This window comes from Chlorocebus sabaeus, chromosome 11, assembly GCF_047675955.1.
Source record: "Chlorocebus sabaeus isolate Y175 chromosome 11, mChlSab1.0.hap1, whole genome shotgun sequence".
Taxonomy (NCBI): Eukaryota; Metazoa; Chordata; class Mammalia; order Primates; family Cercopithecidae; genus Chlorocebus; species Chlorocebus sabaeus.
The window spans coordinates 19,285,174-19,306,614 of NC_132914.1; the positions used below are offsets into that span (position 1 = coordinate 19,285,174).

General features: G+C 36.4%; 1 protein-coding gene across 1 annotated transcript in view; it reads left to right on the top strand.

Annotated features, from left to right (window-relative positions):
- The window catches only part of PIK3C2G (phosphatidylinositol-4-phosphate 3-kinase catalytic subunit type 2 gamma), a 383,353-nt gene that overhangs the window by 226,337 nt on the left and 135,575 nt on the right, over positions 1-21,441 (top strand). The window contains 1 exon segment of the mRNA XM_007967793.3: positions 1,207-1,376. Coding sequence (XP_007965984.3) covers positions 1,207-1,376 — 170 coding nt within the window.

The following is a 21,441-nucleotide window of genomic DNA, read 5'->3' on the forward strand; positions in this document are numbered from 1 at the left end:
TGCTATCCTGTGCACTGAAATCCCCTTATTTTGAGAAATTCCTCAGACCTGGTAAGCTGGGATGATTGGTCACCCTACCTATGATAAAAAGGCCATGATAAAAAGGACTCCAGAGTTCATCTATTCCACACTTCCATAATATTACGTTGGAGCAAAATACAAGCTTTACAGACCAAATAATAAACAATTAGATAAAATTACCTTGAAATCTATGTTTTAGCTGTTCCCAAAATTATAACTTCAGTTTTGCATTAATCCTTGTGGTTACGTTGTTTGAGATGTTTCCAAATACATCACTCTTCACAACCACCATATGAAGGACATATTTTATTATTTTCTTTCTAAGTGAAGAACATTTGGATTGACAAATTAAGTGACTTGCCTAGGCATGTGGAAGACCTGGAACTGAGGCACCCTAGCATGCAGCCTGGTGACCTAGCCTTCACTGCATCAAGGCAGCCCCTCCATGCTAGGAGACCATAACCTTGTCCCAACCAGTCATTCATGGTTACACCACCAAGTTGATGAAATAATGTATACCCAGGAGACCATTTTGGAAACAAAGTGTATTTTTGGAAAGAAACCTCTGTTCATTAGAGAAACATAAGCACAAATTGACTTAATGATAATCTGCTTCCACCCACACAGGCATTCACTGATGTGTATGTACTATACCAAACAGCTTCAGACATCAACTACGTTGATGACCTATTTGTAAAAATACACATGAAATGTTACACATTTCTCAGTATAGCTTTCTCTGTCTTCCAAAATTTCAAATATTCAACAACTGATATTTTAAAAGTCCTCTGGGAATAGGCAATATTGGGCCGTATTGTTCCTCCTTCTTTTACTTAGAAAAAAAAAACCATTCACTATTGTATATTTGAAGTATCAAAAAATCACACTAGGAAACTTCTCTAGTGAACCATGAAAATAAACTCCATCTGAATGAAGGTGATCTTCTCCCCAGTTTCAATGCAAACATTTATCTATTAGAGACTAAAGAACAATTGTTTCATATTTTTCTATAGCAGATCAAGAATCAGCTGCTTAACTGTACCCTTCTGTCCACTGAGATGTAGAAATTTGTCCTGATTATGTAATTTTGCTTTTTATCATTTACTTTTTATGATTACCTCTGATGCTAATGCATTTGCTCATTTTTTGTTGTTATTTTTGTATGATTGTTTTTCAATGGATTAGGCCTTAAGGAACTTTTTCTACTCCTGTGCTGGCTGGTGTGTGGTAACATTCATCCTGGGAGTATGTGACCGTCACAATGATAATATCATGCTGACAAAGTCGGGCCACATGTTTCATATTGACTTTGGAAAATTCCTAGGTCATGCACAAACATTTGGAGGGATAAAAAGGTCAGTGCACAAATGTTTATTACAGTAATTAAGCAATGTCCTAAGCAATATGTATAACATGTAATTACATAGAAGCCCTGCTGATGACTTGCTCCCATCTCTCAAATCCCCCAAGGTAATATAAACATGATAATATATCTAATAAGACTGAAGCAAAGTTTTAAAGTAGATTTTTAATGCAACAAATTTGATTTCCTCGAATTGGTAGTAGACTAAACTGGTCTTTCCCCATGAGAAGCAACTAATCCTGTTTTAGTCTGAGTCGTCTGAAATATTTTTTGTTTCCTTATGAACCTTGAATGGACAATGAAGTATGAATTGATGATCTCAAAACATCCGATATATTGCTCATAGCAAATCACCACTGGTCTATACATATTCATACTAGCTTACTTCCCACACTGAACTAACTAGCCTTCCATCATTCCACAGATATTTAGAGAATACCTACTATTCAAGGATACAACCGTAAACGAGACAGATACAAACCCTTTCCAGTAGGGGTGACAGACATTAAACAAGTTTACAAGCAAAGAAATGACACAAGAAAATGGGAAGTTATTTTAGAAAAGTAAAGCAGAGAAATGGAATAGAAAGTAACTGGAGTAGGGATACTATTTTAAAGAGGCATCTCGGAAGACATGACAGAGAGCTGTGTCCCAACGACCACCTCATGCAGTTCCATGAGAAGAGTGTTCCAGGAAGAAAGGATAGCACATATAATAGCATGGAGCACAGAAATAAGCATGGCATGTTCCAGCAACAAGACGACCTGCAGTCTGGAGATGGGGTGGAGAGGGGCGGGCAGTAGGAGGTAAGGGTGAAGAGTTTGGTGGAGGCCCAATCAGGTAGGGCACAGAGGGCATATAGAGTGTGGCTCTTATTTTTTAAGTTCAGGAGAAACTTTTCCATTTCAGTGGTTTTCAGAAGCTTTCTTTTGATACCTTGTGTAATGGAGACCAGTGAAGAGACTACTGCAATAAAGTGAGACCAGTAAAGGTAGAAGTAGTAAAAACGGACAGATTCAGAATATATTTTGAAGACAGAGTCCCAGGATCTGCTAACTGATTGGATGTTGGTTGTGATTAATGAACTGGGGGAGAGGTGCAGAAGGTCAGAGAAGAAAAGAAAACATTCAAGGATGATGCCTAGATTGTTTTATCTTAGCAAATGACTAAATAATTATATTATTTACTGAAATAAGGAATACTGATAGATGAATAGGTTTTGTTTCATTTTATTTGAGCTGAAAGTAAAGAAATCAGAGATTGAACACTAAAAGTCTTTAAAAACATATTTCATATTAAGGTAGAAATAGGATCAAACCATTCCAAAGACTCATCAGTCGCTTTTGCCTGAGAACAGCCCCTCAATATAAGAAACAATAATATTTCTTACAAGATAATGTGATTGAATTTATACCAGATGGCCATAACCTGGCATTAAAAAGGCATCGTAAACTACATGATGTATACAAATGGATTATTTTACTTTTTGTTACTTTCAATATATTGCTTTCTTTAGTAAATAGCCTCGAAAAATTCACCACATATTCATTCACTTCTTTCTTTCTTTCTTTCTTTCTTTCTTTTTTTTTTTTTTTTTTTTGAGATAGAGTCTCACTCTGTCACCCAAGCTAGAGTGCAGTGGCACGATCTCGGCTCATTGCAACCTCCACCTCCTGGGTTGAAGCGATTCTCCTGCCTCAGCCTCCCAAGTAGCTGGGACTACAGGAGTGAGCCACCATGCCTGGCTAACTTTTGTATTTTTAGTAGAGATGGGGTTTCACCATGTTGGCCAGGCTGGTCTCGAACTCCTGGCCTCAAGTGATCCTCCTGCCTCGGCCTCCCAAACTGCAGAGATTAGAGGCGTGAGCCACTGTGCCTGACCTTCATTCACTCCTTAAATGTCCACTGGGAATGGTCTGTGTGCCAAGGACTGTGATAAACATTGGAGATACAAAGATAATTAATATGCATTTACCATGTCAGTTAGGGATACTCTTTCAAGTACTGCAAATACAGACACATAAATGATTATTATAAAATGTTATAAGGGCAGAGATAGAGAAACATACAGACCGTGAGAACGTCATAGAGGAGAGATACCTAGCTTATGACGGACAAATGTCAATTAACATACTTGAGTGTCTATAAAATTTATTCATGTAACACTTTTTTCCTGAACTCCACCTTTTTCTAAAAACATTCAAAGATTCAGTTTGGATATCTTTTTTTAACTTTTGATGTATTGTACACTGGCAATTTGGGGTACCCTTATTCATTTATTCCTCTGGCTTCCGTATTGTTCATGTGAGTGGTTTAAAATGAAAAAACGTATTTCAACTCTACAGAAAAAGTTCCAGTTGGGAGACATAAAAAAGTAAAGAAAAGATTATTAAAACAGTGTGGTAAGTTCACATACCAGGCTCTGTAGAGAAGATCGAGTTCCAGTTTGGTTGCTTGTTGATGCTAGAGCAGCTACTGCTACTTCTAGAGTTTGGCCATTTTAAACCTTTCTCAGGCAGCATCATAGGTAAATTTAAAACGTGCCCAGCATACAGCCACAGTCATAATTGGTTCTTAATATTTTCTGCTGAATTAAGCAGCCAATAAAACAATCATCAGCCATTCAATAATTATTGATTGGGTGAATGAAAATGAATTTGCCACTGTCTTCCTTTGAGAATATTAGTTATTAACCACCAGCTGAGGAGGCCAACTGCAGCTCCATGATCCATATGGATTATTGTTTCCAAGATTTTATGTCCATTGGTGGCTCCCGTAAGGCTCATCAGCAGTGTCTCCTTGGATTACTTTCTCAATGCTGATACTTTTTCCCTGAGTTTGTTTAATGGTAGAACTGAACTGTACCTATTACACTATCTTTTGAATTGTAGGAAGCACCTAACATTTCTCTTCCTAAGCTCTTTCAGTTGTTTCTGGAATTCACTGAATGTTGTTTTGTAGGACAGTTAACTTCTTCCATCCTAAGTTCATTGATTATTCTTATTGGTTTTAAGGTACACAAAAGTCCTTTTACAAGTCTTATAGGTCCTATAAGTAGGACCTTTGTATTCCCCTAGGATAAATGAACATTCTTATTTGTCCCACATTTATTACATTATGGGCCCTGTTTTTAGAGAGAAACCTAGCCCACGCCTAGTTTCTGTACACATACTCAGATGTATTAACCCACTTATGCTAGAGGCTGCAAAATTTTTTTGTGAAAAATCAGACCTTGGCAATGACCTTGAGCAGTAGGATATAAATAACTCCAACAAGCTTAGCGTACCAGGAATGGAACACTAGGCAAAAATGGGTTTAATAACAGCATCCCCCACAATATACAAAACCAGATTTATAAATCATGACCTAGGACTGTCATAACATCCCATACTCTGACAAGATCATATAATGCTCCAATACTAATCAACAATAACCCTAGGTCATAGTCTTTCATGTAAAATGCTGCACCCACTGAAAGCATAGAGTTTATATGTACAGATACATGTGTTTCTCCTATTGTCTATTTCTTAAAAACATGGAAAGGAAAAGCATTTGTATAACTTTTTATGGTTTACACAATATTATTATTATTGCTTTTTTATTTTTATTTATTTATTTATTTATTTTAAGATAGTGTCTCTCTCTGTCACCTAGGCTGGAGTGCAATGGCACAATCTCGGCTCACTGCAATCTCCACCTCCCTGGTTCAAGTGATTCCCCTGCCTCAGCCTCCCGAGTAGCTGTAATTACATGCCACCATGCCCAGCTGACTTTTTTGTAATTTTAGTAAAGACAGGGTTTCACCGTGTTGGTCAGACTGGTCTCAAACTCCTGACCTCAGGCAATTCGCCTGCCTTGGCCTCTCAAAGTGCTGGGATTACAGGCGTGAGCCACTGCGCCTGGCTACAAAATATTATTAACATATATTAACTAATTCATTGTGTATTAACTAACACAGCAAAGAGGTGATGTTCTCATAAGAAGGATTTTGAGGAAAAAAACTTGATTTCTCACTGGGCTGCTACGCTTTTATACTCATGCTTACATCACCATTCCAGAACATCTCACACTAAGCATCCGTGTTAGTCTGTTTAGGGTATGTTACAGACATTGAGCTTTCCTGGTTCTTGAATTAAATTGAGTCAGCCAAGTCACTCTGTCATTTGGAATCTATGCCCAGGTGTCCCTGAACTATTCCTCTGAATTCAGTTCTTCAGGAATCTGGAATTTCTATTTCGATGCTCAGACCAACTCTGAGGCTCCCAAAAATTTTCAAACTTCTAAGACAGAAAAAAAAATCTTACTTATGATTATGAAGGATTTCACATCCTGCATATAAACAAACAATCCCTTGTTATTGACTTTAGTTGTGAGACTAGACAAAGAGATTTTATACCATCAGATTAAATCAAAGAACAACTGAGGTATTACTTAATGATTCTGGGGAAAATTTGACTAATCTTTATAATGGAAGCAATGAGGAATTTCTCCAGCTCTCTGAAACTAATTGGTTTTTGTTTTCAACTATTGCCTAATTATTATCTTCTTTTTGGAGGGACAGGGTCTCACTCTGTCGCTAAGGCTGGAGTGCAGTGGCACAATCATGGCTCACTGCAACCTTTACCTCCCTAGACTCAGGCGATCCTCCCACCTCAACTTCCCAAGTAGCTGGGAACAGAGGCATGCACCACCATACCCGGCTAACTTTTTTATTTTTTTGTAGAGATAGGGTCTCATCATGTTGCCCAGGCTGGTCTTCAACTCCTAGGCTCAAGCAATTTGGACCTCAGCCCAAAATGCTGGAATTATAGGCATGTGCCACAGTGCATGACCTATCTTCATTTTTTAATTTTCTTTCACCAAGACACAAATTAAAATGGTTAACAAATTATGCATTCACAATTTTGCACTCAATTCCACTATAACAATGATTTCTACAGAGTAATTTTTCATTACATAAAAGATTTCACTGTAGCAATAAACTCAAAATTTCAACTCAATAATTTCTTGATAATTACATGCTCTTATAAAGCAGGATAAATTGAGAAAAGCATTTATTGCTGATGTTTGTTGCTCTCCTAACTCTGTATTTCATACTTTTATTTTTTAGACTAGACTGTGTTTTCATATTCTATAAGGCCTTTCGCTTTGCTAATGCTAGCCTTGCATTAAGTGTTTTTTGTAGCTTTCTTTCTAGATAATTTTAAAGGGCAATATGACCAGTGTTTAAGGTCAGGTACGCTGGAGACAGACTATGTGTTTTTGTTTTGTTTTTATTTACTTTTATTTTTGAAAAATATTATTTATGTTATTTATGATTGATCATAATTGTATGTGTTTATGGGTTACAATGTGATGAAATCAGACTAGTTAACATATCCACCACCTTGCTTACCTATCACTTTTTTATGGTGAGACATTTGAAATTTACTCTGTTATTTTTAAATTTATAATAAATTACTCTTGACTGTAGTCAGCTGATGGACAATAGATCTAAAAGTCTATTCCTACTGTCTATCTGAAACTTTATACCCTTTGATCAACAGCTCCTCATTCCCCCCAACTCCTCACTCCCTAAGACTCTGATAATCACCATTCTACTCTTACAAATCAAACTTTATTAGATTTTGCATGTATGTGAGATCATGTGATTTTTTTTTGTGGTTGACTTATTTCACTTAGCATAATGCTCTCTGGATTCATTCATGTTGTCATAAATGACAGAATTTCCCCCCATTAAAACTACATAGTATTTCATTGTGTGTATGTACCACATTTTCTTTATCTCTTCATCCATTGATGGACATTTATTTGTTCCCATATCTTGGCTATTGTGAACAATACTGCAAAGAATATGAGAGCGAAGACATTCTTGCAAGATATTGATTTCCATTCTTTTGAATAAATACCCAGAAGCAAGATTATTCGGTCATACAGTAGTTCTATTTTTAGTTTCTAGAGGAAACTACGTACTGTCTGCCATAATTGCTGTACTAATTTATATTCCCACAAACGTTGCATAATTTCCCTTTTCTCCAAATCCCTCCAATACTTAATCTTTCATGTTTTTGATAAACCCATTCTAACAGATGTGAGGTGGTTTTTCAGTGTGGCTTTAATTGCATTTCCTTGATAATTAGTGATGCTTAGCGGTTTATGTACTTATTGGCCATTTATATGTCTTCTTTTGAGAAATGTCTGTTTAGGTTCTTCGCTTATTTTTTAATCAGTTTATTTGTTTTCTTGTTATTAAGTTACTTGAGTATTTCTTATATATTTTTAATATCAACCCATTATCAGACAAATGGTTTGCAAACATTTTCTCCCATTCTATGGGCCATCTCTTCAGTTTGCTAATTGTTTCCTTTACTGAGTGGAAGTGTTTTAGTTTGATGCCTTCCATTTGTCTACTTTTGCTTTTGTTGCATTTGCTTTTGGGGTCTTATAAAAAAAAAAATTCTAAGACCAATGTCATGGAGATTTCCCCCTATGTTTTCTTCTAGCAGTTTTATAGTTTCAAGTCTTATATTTAAGTATTTTCTCCATTTTGAGCTATTTTTTGTTGGTGATGTAAGCTAAGGTCCTAATTTTATTCTTCATGCGAATATCCAGTTTATCAAACACTATTTATTGAAAGACTGTCTTTTTCCCATCATGTGTTCTTGGCACCTTTGTCAAAAACAAGTTGACCATAAATGCATGGGTTTATTTCTCGGTTTTCTATCTTGTTCCCTTTTGTTCAATGTGTCTATTTTTATGCCAGGACCATGCCGTTTTTATTACAATCACTTCATAATATGTCTTGAAGTTGGGTAGTATGATTCCTCTAGCTTTGTTCTTTTTGCTCAAGATTGTTTTGGCTGCTTGGGATCTTTTGTGGTTACATAATAAGGATTGTTTGTCCATTTGTGTGAAAAAAATGACATCAGAGTTTTATAGGAACTGCACTGAATCTGTAGATTGCTTTGAGTAATATGGAAATTTAAAAAATATTAATTCTTCCAATCCATGAACACAGAAAATCTTTTCATTTAAGTTTTTTCAATTTCTTTCATCCGTGTTTTACACTATTCACTATATAAGTCCTTTACCTCCTTGGTTAAATTTTCACCTAAGTATTTGATTTTTTTGTTGCCACTATAAATGAGATTTTCTTATTTTTTTTCCAGATAGTTCATTATTAATATATAGAAATGCTACTGATTTTTGTATGTTTGTTTTGTGTCTTACAACTTTACTGAATTCCTTTATCAGTTCTAACAGCTCTTTAGTGGAGTCTTTAGGATTTTCTATATATATATATATATATCATGTCATCAGCAAATAGAAACAATTTCACTTCTTCCTTTCCTGTTAGGATGCCTTTGATTTTCTTTTTGTCTTGCCTAACTGCTCTGGTGAGGACTTCCAGTACTATGCTGAAAAGAAGTGGTAAGAATGGACATCTTTGTTCTGTCTCTGATCTTAGAGGAAAAGCTTTCAACTTTCCACCATTGAGAATAAAGTTAGCTATGGGTTTTGTCATATATGGCCTTTATTGTCCTGAGGTACATATCTTTTATACCTAAACAGTTGAGAGTTTTATCATGAAGGTATGTTACATTTTGTCACATGATTTTTCTGCATCCAGTGAGATGATGATGTTATTTTTATCTTTCATTTTGTAAATTTAGTGTATCACATTTATTAATTTGGGTATGTTGAACCATCCTGGGATCCCAGGGTAAATCCCTCTTGACCATGGTGAATGATTCTTTTAATTTGTTCTGGAATTCAGCATTCTAATAATATTTTCTTGAGTATTTTTGCATCTACATTAATTAGAAATATTGGCCTATAATTTTCTTTTCTTGTAGTATGCTTTTCTGCATTTGATATCAAGATAAAGCTAGTCTCATAAAATGAGTTTGAAAGAATTTCTTCTATTTCAATTTTGTGGAAGAGTTTGAAAAGAATTAGTATTAGTTTTGGGGTTTTTTTTGTTTGTTTGTTTGTTTAATGTTTGATAGAATTCTGGAGTAAAGCTGTCCAGTTGTGGGCTTTTCTTTGATGGGAGACTTTTTATTACTGATCCAATCTCCTTAAACATTATTGGGCTATTCAGATGTTCTCTTTCTTTCTGATTCAGTCTTGGTAGGTTATATGTGTCTTGGAATTTATCTAATTCTTTGAGGTTACCCAATTTTTTGGCATGTAATTGCTCATCCCATTTTTTAATGATCCTTTCTATTTCGGTGGTATCACTTATAATGTCTCCTCTTTCACTTTTGATTCATTTATTTGAATAGTCTTTCTTTTTTTCCTAGTCTAGTAAACAGTTTGTATTACCGTCTTGTAAACAGTCTGTATTACAAAATACAAACCGTCTAGTAAATGGTTTGTATTTTGTATTCTATCTTTTAAAAAAAAAAAAAAACTGTGTGATTTTTTCTATTGTTTTTTAGTACTTATTTCATTAATTTCTGCTCTGGTCTTTGTTATCTCCTTTCATTCACCAGCTTTGAACTCTTAAGGTAGTTCTTCTGTCTCTAGATTTTTGAGGTGTTTTGTTACATTGTTTATTTGTGATTTTTCTTCGTTTTGACATAGACATTTATTGCTATGAATTTCCCACTTGGAACTGCTTTTGCTGCATGCAATACGCTTTAGTCTGTTTTGCTTTTATTTTTGTCTCCAGGTATTTTTTATATTTTCTGTGACCCATTGGTTGTTTATGAGCATGTTGTTTGATTTCCACGTATTTGAGTATTTTCCGAATTTCTCCAGTAGTTGATTTCTAGTTTTACAGCATTGTGATCCAAAAACATAATATAATTTCAATCACCTTGAATTTGTTACGTTTTCTTTTGTGACCTTACACGATCTATCCTGGAGAATGTTTCATGTGCACCTGAGAAGAATGGGTATCCTGCTGCTATTGGATGGAATGTTTTGTATATGTTGTTAGGTCTAGTTGGTCTAAAGTATAATCTATGTCCAATATTTCTTTATTGATTTTATTTCAATCCCTGAACATACGATCCTTATACTGTTTTGTTTTCTTTGAATTCTTTCTTTAATGCTTAATAGTTTTTATTGCAGAGATCTTTCACCTCCTTGGTTAAATTTATTTCTATTTTACTTTTTTGTAGCCATTGTAAAAGGGATTGCCTTTTTGATGTCTTTTTCAGGTAGTTCTCTACTGATGTATAGAATTGCTACTAATCTCGTATGTTGATTTTGTATCCTGCAACTTTATTGAATTTGTTTATTTGTTCTGGCAAATTTTTTTGTGAAATCTTTAGTATTTCTATATACATGATCATGTCATCTGCAAACACAGACAATTTGACTTCTTGTTTTCCTATTTGAATATTCTTTATTTCTTTCTCTTGCCAAATTGCTCTGAGTAGGACTTCCAATACTATGTTGAATAAAAGTGGTTACAGAGGGCATCCTTGTCTTCTTGTTCCAGATCTTAGAGGAATAATTTTAACTTTTCCTCACTTCTTATGATGTTAGCTGTGGGTTTGTCACATACTGACTTTATAATGTTGAGGTATTTTCCTTTTATGCCTAATTTGCTGAGAGTTTTTATCATGAAGAATTATATGATTTGTGTCCTTGATTCTGTTAATGTGATGCATCACACCTATTTATTTGCAGTTGAATCATCCTTGCATCCTGGTATAAATCCCACTTGATCATGGTGACTGTTGTTGAATTGGTTTGCTAGTAATTTGTTGGGGATTTTTGCTTCTATGCTCATCAGACCTGTGGTTTTCTTTTTTGTTGTGTGCTTCTCTGATATTGGTCCTAGTGTAATGCTGGCCTCATAAAATGAGTTTGGAATGATTCTCGGGTTTTCTCTTTTTTTTTTTTTTTTTTGGAAGAGTTTGGTAAACTAATTTGTATTAGTTTTTTTTTTTTTCAAATACCAGAAATCAGCAGTAAAACCATCAGACTCTGGGCTTTTCTTTGATAGGAGAGTCTTTATTACTACTTCAGTCTTGTTACTCATGATTAGTTTGTTCAGGTTTTCTATTTCTTCATGATTTAATCTTGGCATGTTGTGTGTATCCAGTAATTTATCTATTTCTGCTGGATTTTCCAGTTTGTTGGCATATAATTGCCCATAATAGTCTCTTCTGAGCCTTTGTATTTCTATTAGTTGTAATGGCCCTTTTTAAAACCTTTGATTTTACTTGTCTTTTCTCCTTTTTCTTAGTCTAGTTAAATGTTTGTTAATTTTATTTATTTTTTTAAAGAATCAACTATATTTGTCATTGAACTTGTGTATTTGTTTTAATTTCTCATTTATTTCTGTTCTGATCTTTGTTGTTTCTTTCCTTCCACTAATTTGGGGTTTCATTTGTTCCTGTTTTTCTAGTTCCATGAGGTATAATATTAGGGTTTTTTAAAAATATATTTCTATTTTGTTGATGTATGCATTTATTGATATCAATTTCCCTCATAGAACTGCTTTTGCTATATCCCACAGATTCTAGTATGTTGTGTTTCCATTTCCACTTGCCTCAAGGATTTTTAAAATTTTCTATTTAATTATTTCCTCAAAAAATGTTTAGTCTTTATACTAAATATATAAATGGCTTGCACACCATAATTATAGTATTACATTATTCTGACTTTGTCTGTCTACTTACTTTTATCAGTGATTTTAATACATTCAGGTGTTTTCTTGTTACAGGTTAGCATTCTTTTCATTCAGAATGAACAACTCCCTTTAGCATTTCATGTAAGACCTGGTGTTAATGAATTCCCTCAGTCTTCATTTTTCTAGAAAAGTCTTCTATCTCTTCATGATGTTTTAAGACTAGCTTTGCTGAATACTGTATTATTGACTGACTTTTTTTTTTCATTCAGCATTTTGAATATGTTATCCTGCTTTCCCTGCCCTGCAGGGTTTCTGCCGTGAAACCCACTGAAAGCTGGATTGAAGCTCGGCTAAAAATGTGTTTCTTTTCTCTTGCTGCTTTCAGCATTCTTTCTTTGTCTTTAAATTTTGATAATTTGATTATAATGTGTCTTGGGGAATTTCTCCCTAGTTTAAATTTGATTGGTGACCCCTGGGTTTCCTCTACCTGAACAATGTCATAGATTTGGAAAATTTTCAGACATTATATCCTTAAATATGATTCCTAAGCCTTTTTCTCTCTCCTCCTTTTTGGGAATTATTATTATGTGGAGGTTGGTTTGCTTGATGGTTTCCCATAATTCCCATAGGCCCTTTTAACTCTTTTTTAATTTTTGCTTCACTGATTGGGTAATTTCATATATTTGGTCTTGAAGCTCACGGACTTTTGTGTGATCAAGTCTGTTGTTTATGTTTTCTGATGAGTTTTTCAGTGCAGTTATTATGCTTTTTTCTTTCCTAATTGGTTTTTTATTAATTGTTCCTCTGTCAAATTTTTAAATTTTATTTCTGGATGGTTTTCCAAATTTTATATATATATTTTAAACATTTTTCTTGTTTTTTGCTGAATTCCTTTAAGAAGATTATTCTGAATTCTTTGTCAAACATTTTATAGAACTTCATTTTTTCTGTGTCCATTACTGGAACTTTGTTGATGTTGTTTTTCTATTTTCTTTGCTTTTCCTTTTTTTTTGACAGTGTCAACTATCTGTAAGTTTTCACAATCCTTGCATATTTTCATTGACGCTCACACATTTGAGGAGTTGGCCATGTCTTCCAGCTTTTGCAGGTGATCTTTGGTGATTTGGTACTTAACATTAGAACATAATCATTTGTCTGTCATTGCTTTTCATTCTGGGAAAGACTTATCATGAGTACCAGAAATAAAATACTGCACAAGACCTAACTTGCAGCCTCGCCATTATAATTCTCAGTCTGGGGAACACTTACAATGAGCACCAAAACTTAAGCCACAGCAGAAATTAAATATGGTATTGATTCTTCCTATCCATGAGGATGGGATGTTTTTCCATTTGTTTGTGCCTTCTTTTATTTCCTTGAGCACTGGTTTGTAGTTTTCCTTGAAGAGGTCCTTCACATTCCTTGTTAACTGTATTCCTAGGTATTTCATTCTCTTTGTAGTAATTGTGAATGGGAGTTAATTCATGATTTGAGTCTCTGTTTGTCTATTGTTGATGTATAGGAGTGCTTGTGATTTTTGCATATTGATTTTGTATCCTGAGACTTTGCTGAAGTTGCTTATCAGCTTAAGGAGTTTTGGGGCTAAGACAATAGGGTTTTTTAAATATAGAATCATGTCACCTGCAAACAGAGACAATTTGACTTCCTCTCTTCCTATTTGAATACATTTTATTTCTTTCTCTTGCCTGATTGCCCTGGCCAGAACTTCCAATACTATGTTGAATATGAGTGGTGAAAGAGGGCATCCTTATCTTGTGCCGGTTTCCAAAGGAATGCTTCCAGCTTTCACCCATTCAGTATGATATTGGGTGTGGGTCTGTCATAAATAGCTTATTATTTTGAGATATGTTCCATCAATACCAAGTTTATTGGGAGTTTTTAACATGAACGGATGTTGAATTTTATCAAAGACCTTTTCTCCGTCTATTGAGATAACCATGTGGTTTTTGTCATTGGTTCTCTTTATGTGATGGATTATGTTTATTGATTTGTGTATGTTGAACCAGTCTTGCACCCCAGGGATGAAGCCGTGTGACTGTGGTGGATAAGCTTTTTGATGTGCGGCTGGATTTGGTTTGCCAGTATTTTATTGAGGAGTTTCGCAGTGATGTTCATCAGGGATACTGGCCTGAAGTTTTCTTTTTTTGTTGTGTCTCTGCCTGGTTTTGGTATCAGGATGATGCTGACCTCAGATAATGAGTTAGGGAGGAGTCCCACCTTCTCAATTGTTTGGAATAGTTTCAGAAGGAATGGTACCATCTCTTTGTACTTCTGGTAGAATTTGGCTGTGAATATGTCTGGTCCTGGGCTTTTCTTGGTTGGTAGGCTATTAATTACTGCCTCAATTTCTGAGCTTGTTCTTGGTATATTGAGGGATTTGACTTCTTCTTGGTTTAGTATTGGGAGGGTGTATGTGTCCAGGAATTTATCTATTTCTTCTAAATTTTCTAGTTTATTTGCATAGAGGTGTTCATAGTATTCTCTGATGGTAGTTTGTATTTCTGTGGGGTCAGTGTTGATACCCCCTTTATCACTTTTTATTGTGTCTATTTGATTCTTCTCTCTTTTCTTCTTTATTATTCTAAATAGCCATCTATCTATTTTGCTAATTTTTTCAAAAAACAAGCTCCTGGATTCATTTTTTTTGGAGGTTTTTTGTGTCTCTATCACCTTCAATTCTGCTCTGATCTTAGTTAATTCTTGCCTTCTGCTAGCTTTTTGATTAGTTTGCTCTTGCTTCTCTAGCACTTTTAATTGTGATGTGAGAGTGTTGATGTGAGATATTTCCAGCTTTCTGATGTGGACATTTAGTGCTATAAATTTCCCTCTTAACACTGCTTTAGCTGTGTCCCAGAGATTCTGATATATTGTCTCTCTGTTCTCATTGGTCTCAAAGAACTTCTTGATTTCTGTCTTAATTTCACTATTTACCCAGGAGTCATTCAGGAGCAGGTTGCTCAATTTCTATGTTATTGTGTGGTTCTGAGTGAGTTTCTTAATCCTGACTTGTAATTTGATTGCACTGTGGTCTGAGAGACTGTGTGTTATGATTTCAATTCTTTTGGATTTGCTGAGGAGTGTTTTCCTTCCAATTACATGGTCAATTTTAGAATTAAGTGCCATGTGGCAATGAGAAGAATGTATATCCTGTTGACTTAGGGTAGAGAGTTCTGTAGATGTCTGTCAGGTCCACTTGACCCAGAGCCAAGTTCAAATCCTTAATATCCTTGTTAATTTTCTGTCTCCTTGATCTGTTTAGTATTGACAGTGGGGTGTTAAAGTATCCCACTATTATTGTGTGGGAGTCTCAGTCTCTTTGTACGTCTCTAAGAACTTGTTTTGTAAATCTGGGTGCTCCTGTACTGGGTGCATATATATTTAGGATAGTTAGCTCTTCTTGTTGAATTGATCTGTTTACCATTATGTAATGTCCTTCTTTGTCTTTTTTTTTATCTCTATTGCTTTAAAGTCTGTTTTGTCAGAGACTAGGATTGCAACCCCTGCTTTCTTTTGCTTTCCATTTACTTGGTAAATTTACCTTTACCCCTTTATTTTGAGCCTATATGTGTATTTGTATGTGAGATGAGTCTCCTGAATTCAGCACACCGATTGGTCTTGACTCTTTATCCAATCTGTCAGTATGTGTCTTTTAATTGGGGCATTTAGCCCATTTACATTTAAGGTTAATATTGTTATATGTGAATTAAATCCTGTCATCATGATGTTATCTGGTTATTTTGCACATTAGTTGCTGCAGTTTCTTCATGGTGTCATTAGTCTTTATATTTTGGTGTGTTTTTGCCGTGGTTGGTACTGGTTTTTCCTTTCCATATTTAATGCTTCCTTCAGGAGCTCCTGCAAGGCAGGCCTGGTGATGATGAAATCCCTCAGCATTTACTTGTCTGGAAAGGATATTATTTATCCTTCACTTATGAAGTTTAGTTTGGCTGCATATGAAACTCTGGGTTGAACATTATGCTTCTTTAAGAATGTTAAATATTGGCCACCCCTCTCTTCTGTCTTGTAGGGTTTCTGCTGAGAAGTCTGCTGTTAGTCTGATGGGCTTACCTTTGTAGGTGACCTGGACTTTTTTTCTGGTTGCCCTTAACATTTTTTCCTTCATTTCAACCTTGGAGAATCTGATGATTATATGTCTTGGGATTGATCTTCTCAGAGATTTTCTTAGTGGTGTTCTCTGAATTTCCCGAATTTGAATGTTGGCCTGCCTTGCTAGGTTGGGAAATTTCTCCTGGATAATATCCTGAAGTGTGTTTTCCAACTTAGTTCCATTCTCTGAGTCTCTTTCAGTTACTCCAATCACTCATAGCTTCAGTCTTTTTACGTAGTCCCATATTTCTTGGAGGTTTTGTTCATTTCTTTTCATTGTTTTTTCTCTAATCTTATCTGCCTGCCTTTCAGCAAGATGGTCTTCAAACTGTGATATCCTTTCTTCCACTTGGTCAATTGGGCTGTTGATACTTGTGTATGCTTCAGGAAGTTCTTGTGCTGTATTTTTCGGCTCCATCAGGTCATTTATGTTCCTCTCTAAACTGGTTATTCTAGTTAGCACCTCCTGTAACATTTTATCAAGGTTTTTAGCTTCTTTGCATTGGGTTAGAATATGCTCCTCTAGTTCAGCATAGCTTGTTATTACCCACCTTCTGAAGCCTACTTCTGTCAATGTTTCCATCTCATCTTCTGTCTAGTTCTGTGCCCTTGCTGGAGAGGTGTTGCAATCATTTGTAGGAGGCGAGGCACTCTCTCACAAACTCTTTGTGAGTTTGTCTAGTTTCGATCTTTGAATCTGATGACCCTTGAATGGGGTTTTTGTGGGGACCTTTTTTGTTGATGCTGTTGTTGTTGCTTTCTGTTTGTTTGTTTTTCTTTTAATGGTCAGGTCTCTCTTCTGAAGGGCTGCTGCAGTTTGCTGGGGGTTCACTTCAGGCTGTATTCATCTGGTAACTCCCACGTGTGGAGATGTCACTAGAGAAGGCTGGAGAACAGCAAAGGTGGGGCCTCCCCTGCACCATGTGGCTCTCTTCCTTCCTCTCTGTGGGTCACACCAGTGCCTAGTCAATTCTGATGACAGAACATGGATACCTTAATTGCCAGTGCAGGATTCGCACACGGTTATGGTCCTTTTCAATGGAAGCCTCTGATAGCTGCTGCTTCTAGTTGACCATCTTGGCCCTGCCCCTAATTTGTATCTCTTAACAATTTACGTTAGCAGTTGTTTTTAATAGCTTTTTCTTCTGACTCTCTAAAACTGCTTTACACACCACCCTTAGAGTGTTAGAGAATTCTGAGTATGGATATGCATCACTTATACCATTGAGCCTTTTTTTTCTCACTTTCATTTGTTTTTTGTTATTAATTAGCAGAGTTTTATTTTAGCTTAAATAACTCCCGTTAGCAATTCCTGTAAAGCAGGGCTAGTGGTGATGAACTCCATTAGCTTTTGTTTTTATTTTTTCCCTCATTTCTGAAGGACAACTTTGCCAGGTAAAGTATTCTTGTTGGCAGGTTTTGTTTTTTTTGTTTTTTCCCCAGCAATTTGAATATATCATCCTATTCTCTCCTGGCCTGCAGGGTCTCTGCTGCAAAATCTGTTTAAAGTCATATTTGTGGTCCATTGAATGTGATATCTTCTTCATATGCTGTTGATTTTAGTATTCTTTCCTTACCTTTGATTTTTGATAATTGGAGTGTGATGTCTTGGGGATTTCCTCTTTGAGTTGAATTTAATTGATGACCTCTGAATTTTCTGTATCTGAATGTTGTCATCTTTCCTCAGATTTGAGAAATTTTTCATCATTATTTTATTAAATATGCTTTCTAGGCCCTTTTCTCTTTCCTCTCCTTTAGAAAATCCTACTATTTGAAGGTTAGTTCACTTGATAGTGTCTCTTAATTCTCATAATCTTTCTTAATTCTTTTTCATTCTGTTTTTCTTTTTGTTTCTCTGACTGGATAATTTCAAATGTCCTGTCTTTGTGCTCGCTGTTTTTTTCTTCTACTTGATCACGTCTACTGTTGAAGTTTTCTAATAACTCTTTCAGTTCAGTTACTGTATTCTTTATCTCTAGAATTTTTATTTAGGTTTTTGATATTGCTTCTATTTCTTTATAAGATGTATTCTTTTGTTTTCCATATTTCATTTTTCTACCTGAATTTTCTTTTAGTACCTTGAACTGCTTTAAGAGGAGTATTCTGAATATTTTATCAGATATTTCATAGTACTCCATTTCTTCGTGGCATTTTATTAGTTTTCTTTGGCAGTGTCATATTTCCGTGATTTTTGATAATCCTTGTGTCCTTATATTGGTGCCTGCATATGTGAGAATATCATCACCTCTTCCTATCTTTGTTTGTGTTTTTTGATGGTGATAGAGCTTTACTATTTAGTATAACCTGGAATTCTGGTTGGGCCAGCTGGTAGCAACGTTGGTAGGATCACTGCTCTGCAACTGAAGTCGTGCAGGGCCAAATACTTCATTTATAGGTAATTACTGATCTGTAGGTACCTCCTAGCATGGGGAAGACAACAAGAGCACTGGGCTCAGTTGGATTACCTGTCCATTTCTCGGGTTGGGTAGGTCCAAATGCTCCCTCCATGGGTAACTGCTAATCTGCACTTGCCTCTAAGTCTGGGAAAGACTTGATGCAAGCATTGAAATTAGGTGGATCACCTCTTCATGGCCAGAGTTTGGCAGGGCCAGATGCTCTGTGAATAATCACTGATCTGTAGTTCCTACCCCGTATGGGGAAAACTAAATTTGAGTACTGAAACTTAAGGGATTACCTCTTCACTGGAAGGACTGAGCAAGTCTGGATGCTCTCTCCATGGGCAATCACTGATCTACAGTTGCCTGTCAACCCTGTGAAGACTTATGATAGCATCGGGGCTGTGTGGGGAAGCTGACTAAGGATTGGACCATGAAATATCCATGAACTGTATTTTCTCCATTATAATGTTGTTGCTAGTCTCTCTGATATGGCACCCACAATGGCCAGATAAAGAGCAACCCCCACAATCTGTGTGCTAGTAGCTGTGAGTCCCACTCCCATTCTTTTTTTCTAAATGAGCCCAGGTAGTTTAACCCTATTGGTACTCCCAGCATTTCCTTTGAGATAAGACAGGAGTGAGCCTCCTGCAAAGGGTCCCAGAAAAGTGGGAAGACTGAATGCCTGCCTCCAACTCACATTTGTCTCTGTAGAAACTGTGGGTCCAGGGAAATTATCTGTGGATGATGCTATGCTAGCTTGAAGGTGGGGTGACACAATCAAAGAGAACCATTTCTTTTGCCGGCAGAGCCCGGCAATTGCATAAAATTTAAAACTTTACAACCAGAGGTTCAACTCCTCTTCTTAACACCATGACCACAACAAACCTTCTACTCCTCATTATATCTACACTAACTGCCATGGCATTCCTTACACTTGTTGAACGAAAATTAGTGGGTTACATACAACTACGCAAAGGACCCAATATTGTAGGCCCCTACGGGTTACTACAACCCTTCGCCGATGCAGTAAAACTCTTCACCAAAGAACCCCTAAAACCCTCAACATCCACCACTACTCTCTACATCACTGCACCCGCTCTAGCCTTCTCTATTGCCCTCCTCCTATGAACCCCTCTCCCTATACCTAACCCTCTAATTAACTTCAACCTAGGACTCCTATTCATCCTAGCTACATCTAGCCTAACTGTCTACTCCATCCTATGATCAGGATGAGCATGAAATTCAAACTACTCTCTAATCGGAGCCCTACGAGCCGTCGCTCAATCTCATATGAAATCACCCTCGCTATTATTCTACTATCAGTCTTGCTGATAAGTGGCTCATTCAACCTCAGTATACTTATTACAACGCAAGAATACCTCTGACTCCTCCTACCATCATGACCCTTGGCCATAATATGATTTACCTCTACACTAGCAGAGACAAATCGAGCTCCCTTCGATCTTATAGAAGACGAATCAGAACTAGTATCAGGCTTTAATATTGAATACGCTGCAGGTCCATTCGCCCTATTCTTTATAGCCGAATACATAAACATTATCATAATAAACGCCCTAACAACCACACTTTTCCTAGGCACATTCTACCCCATCTATTCGCCAGAACTATTCACAACATGCTTTGTCACTAAAACACTCCTCCTAACTTCCCTATTTCTATGAACCCGAGCAACACACCCCCGATTCCGTTATGACCAGCTCATACATCTACTATGAAAAAACTTCCTTCCACTTACACTAGCACTTCTCATATGAAATATCTCAATACCCATTACAATCTCCAGTATCCCCCCCAAACCTAGAAATATGTCTGACAAAAAGAGTTACTTTGATAGAGTAAATAATAGAGGTCCCAACCCTCTTATTTCTAGGATTGCAGGTATCGAACCTACTCCTGAGAACTCAAACTTCTCCGTGCTACCTAACACACTCTGTCCTAAAGTAAGGTCAGCTAAATAAGCTATCGGGCCCATACCCCGAAAATGTTGATCACACCCTTCCCGTACTAATTAACCCCCAGCTCAACTTATTATTTACACCACAATAATCATGGGCACGCTCATTACATCACTAAGCTCACACTGATTCCTCGCCTGAGCAGGCCTAGAAATAAACATATTAGCCTTTACTCCAGTCCTAATTAAAAAAACAAACCCCCGCTCCACAGAAGCCGCTACCAAATACTTCCTAGCACAATCCACCGCATCCATAGTTCTTATAATAGCAATCATTTCCAACAATCTACTGTCAGGACACTGAACAATAACAAGTTACACCAACCAACTCCCATCATTAATAATAACAACTACCCTCGCCATAAAACTAGGAATAGCTCCCTTCCACTTTTGAATCCCAGAAGTCACCCAAGGAACATCCCTAACCCCTGGTCTACTCCTCCTTACATGACAAAAGCTAGCCCCCATCTCAATCATATATCAAATTCACCCATCAATCAACATCTACGTCCTCTTAACTCTCTCAACTCTATTATAGTAGGTAGCTGAGGGGGCCTCAATCAAACACAATTACGCAAAATTATGGGGTATTCTTCAATCGCCCACATAGGCTGAATAATAATAACGCTAGCATACAATCCAACCATCACAATCCTCTACTTAACCACATACATCATCCTAACAACCACCATATTCCTAACCCTCAACCTAAATTCAAATACCACAACCCTCATGCTATCCCACACTTGAAATAAATCAGCCTGACTAGCACCACTATTAACATCCACCCTCCTATCCCTAGGAGGCTTACCTCCACTAACCGGCTTCCTACCCAAATGAATCACCATCCAAGAACTTACAATGAATAACAATTTCATTATTCCCTCCATCATAATTACTATAACTCTACTTAACCTGTATTTCTATATATGCCTAATCTACACCATCTCCGTAACGCTGT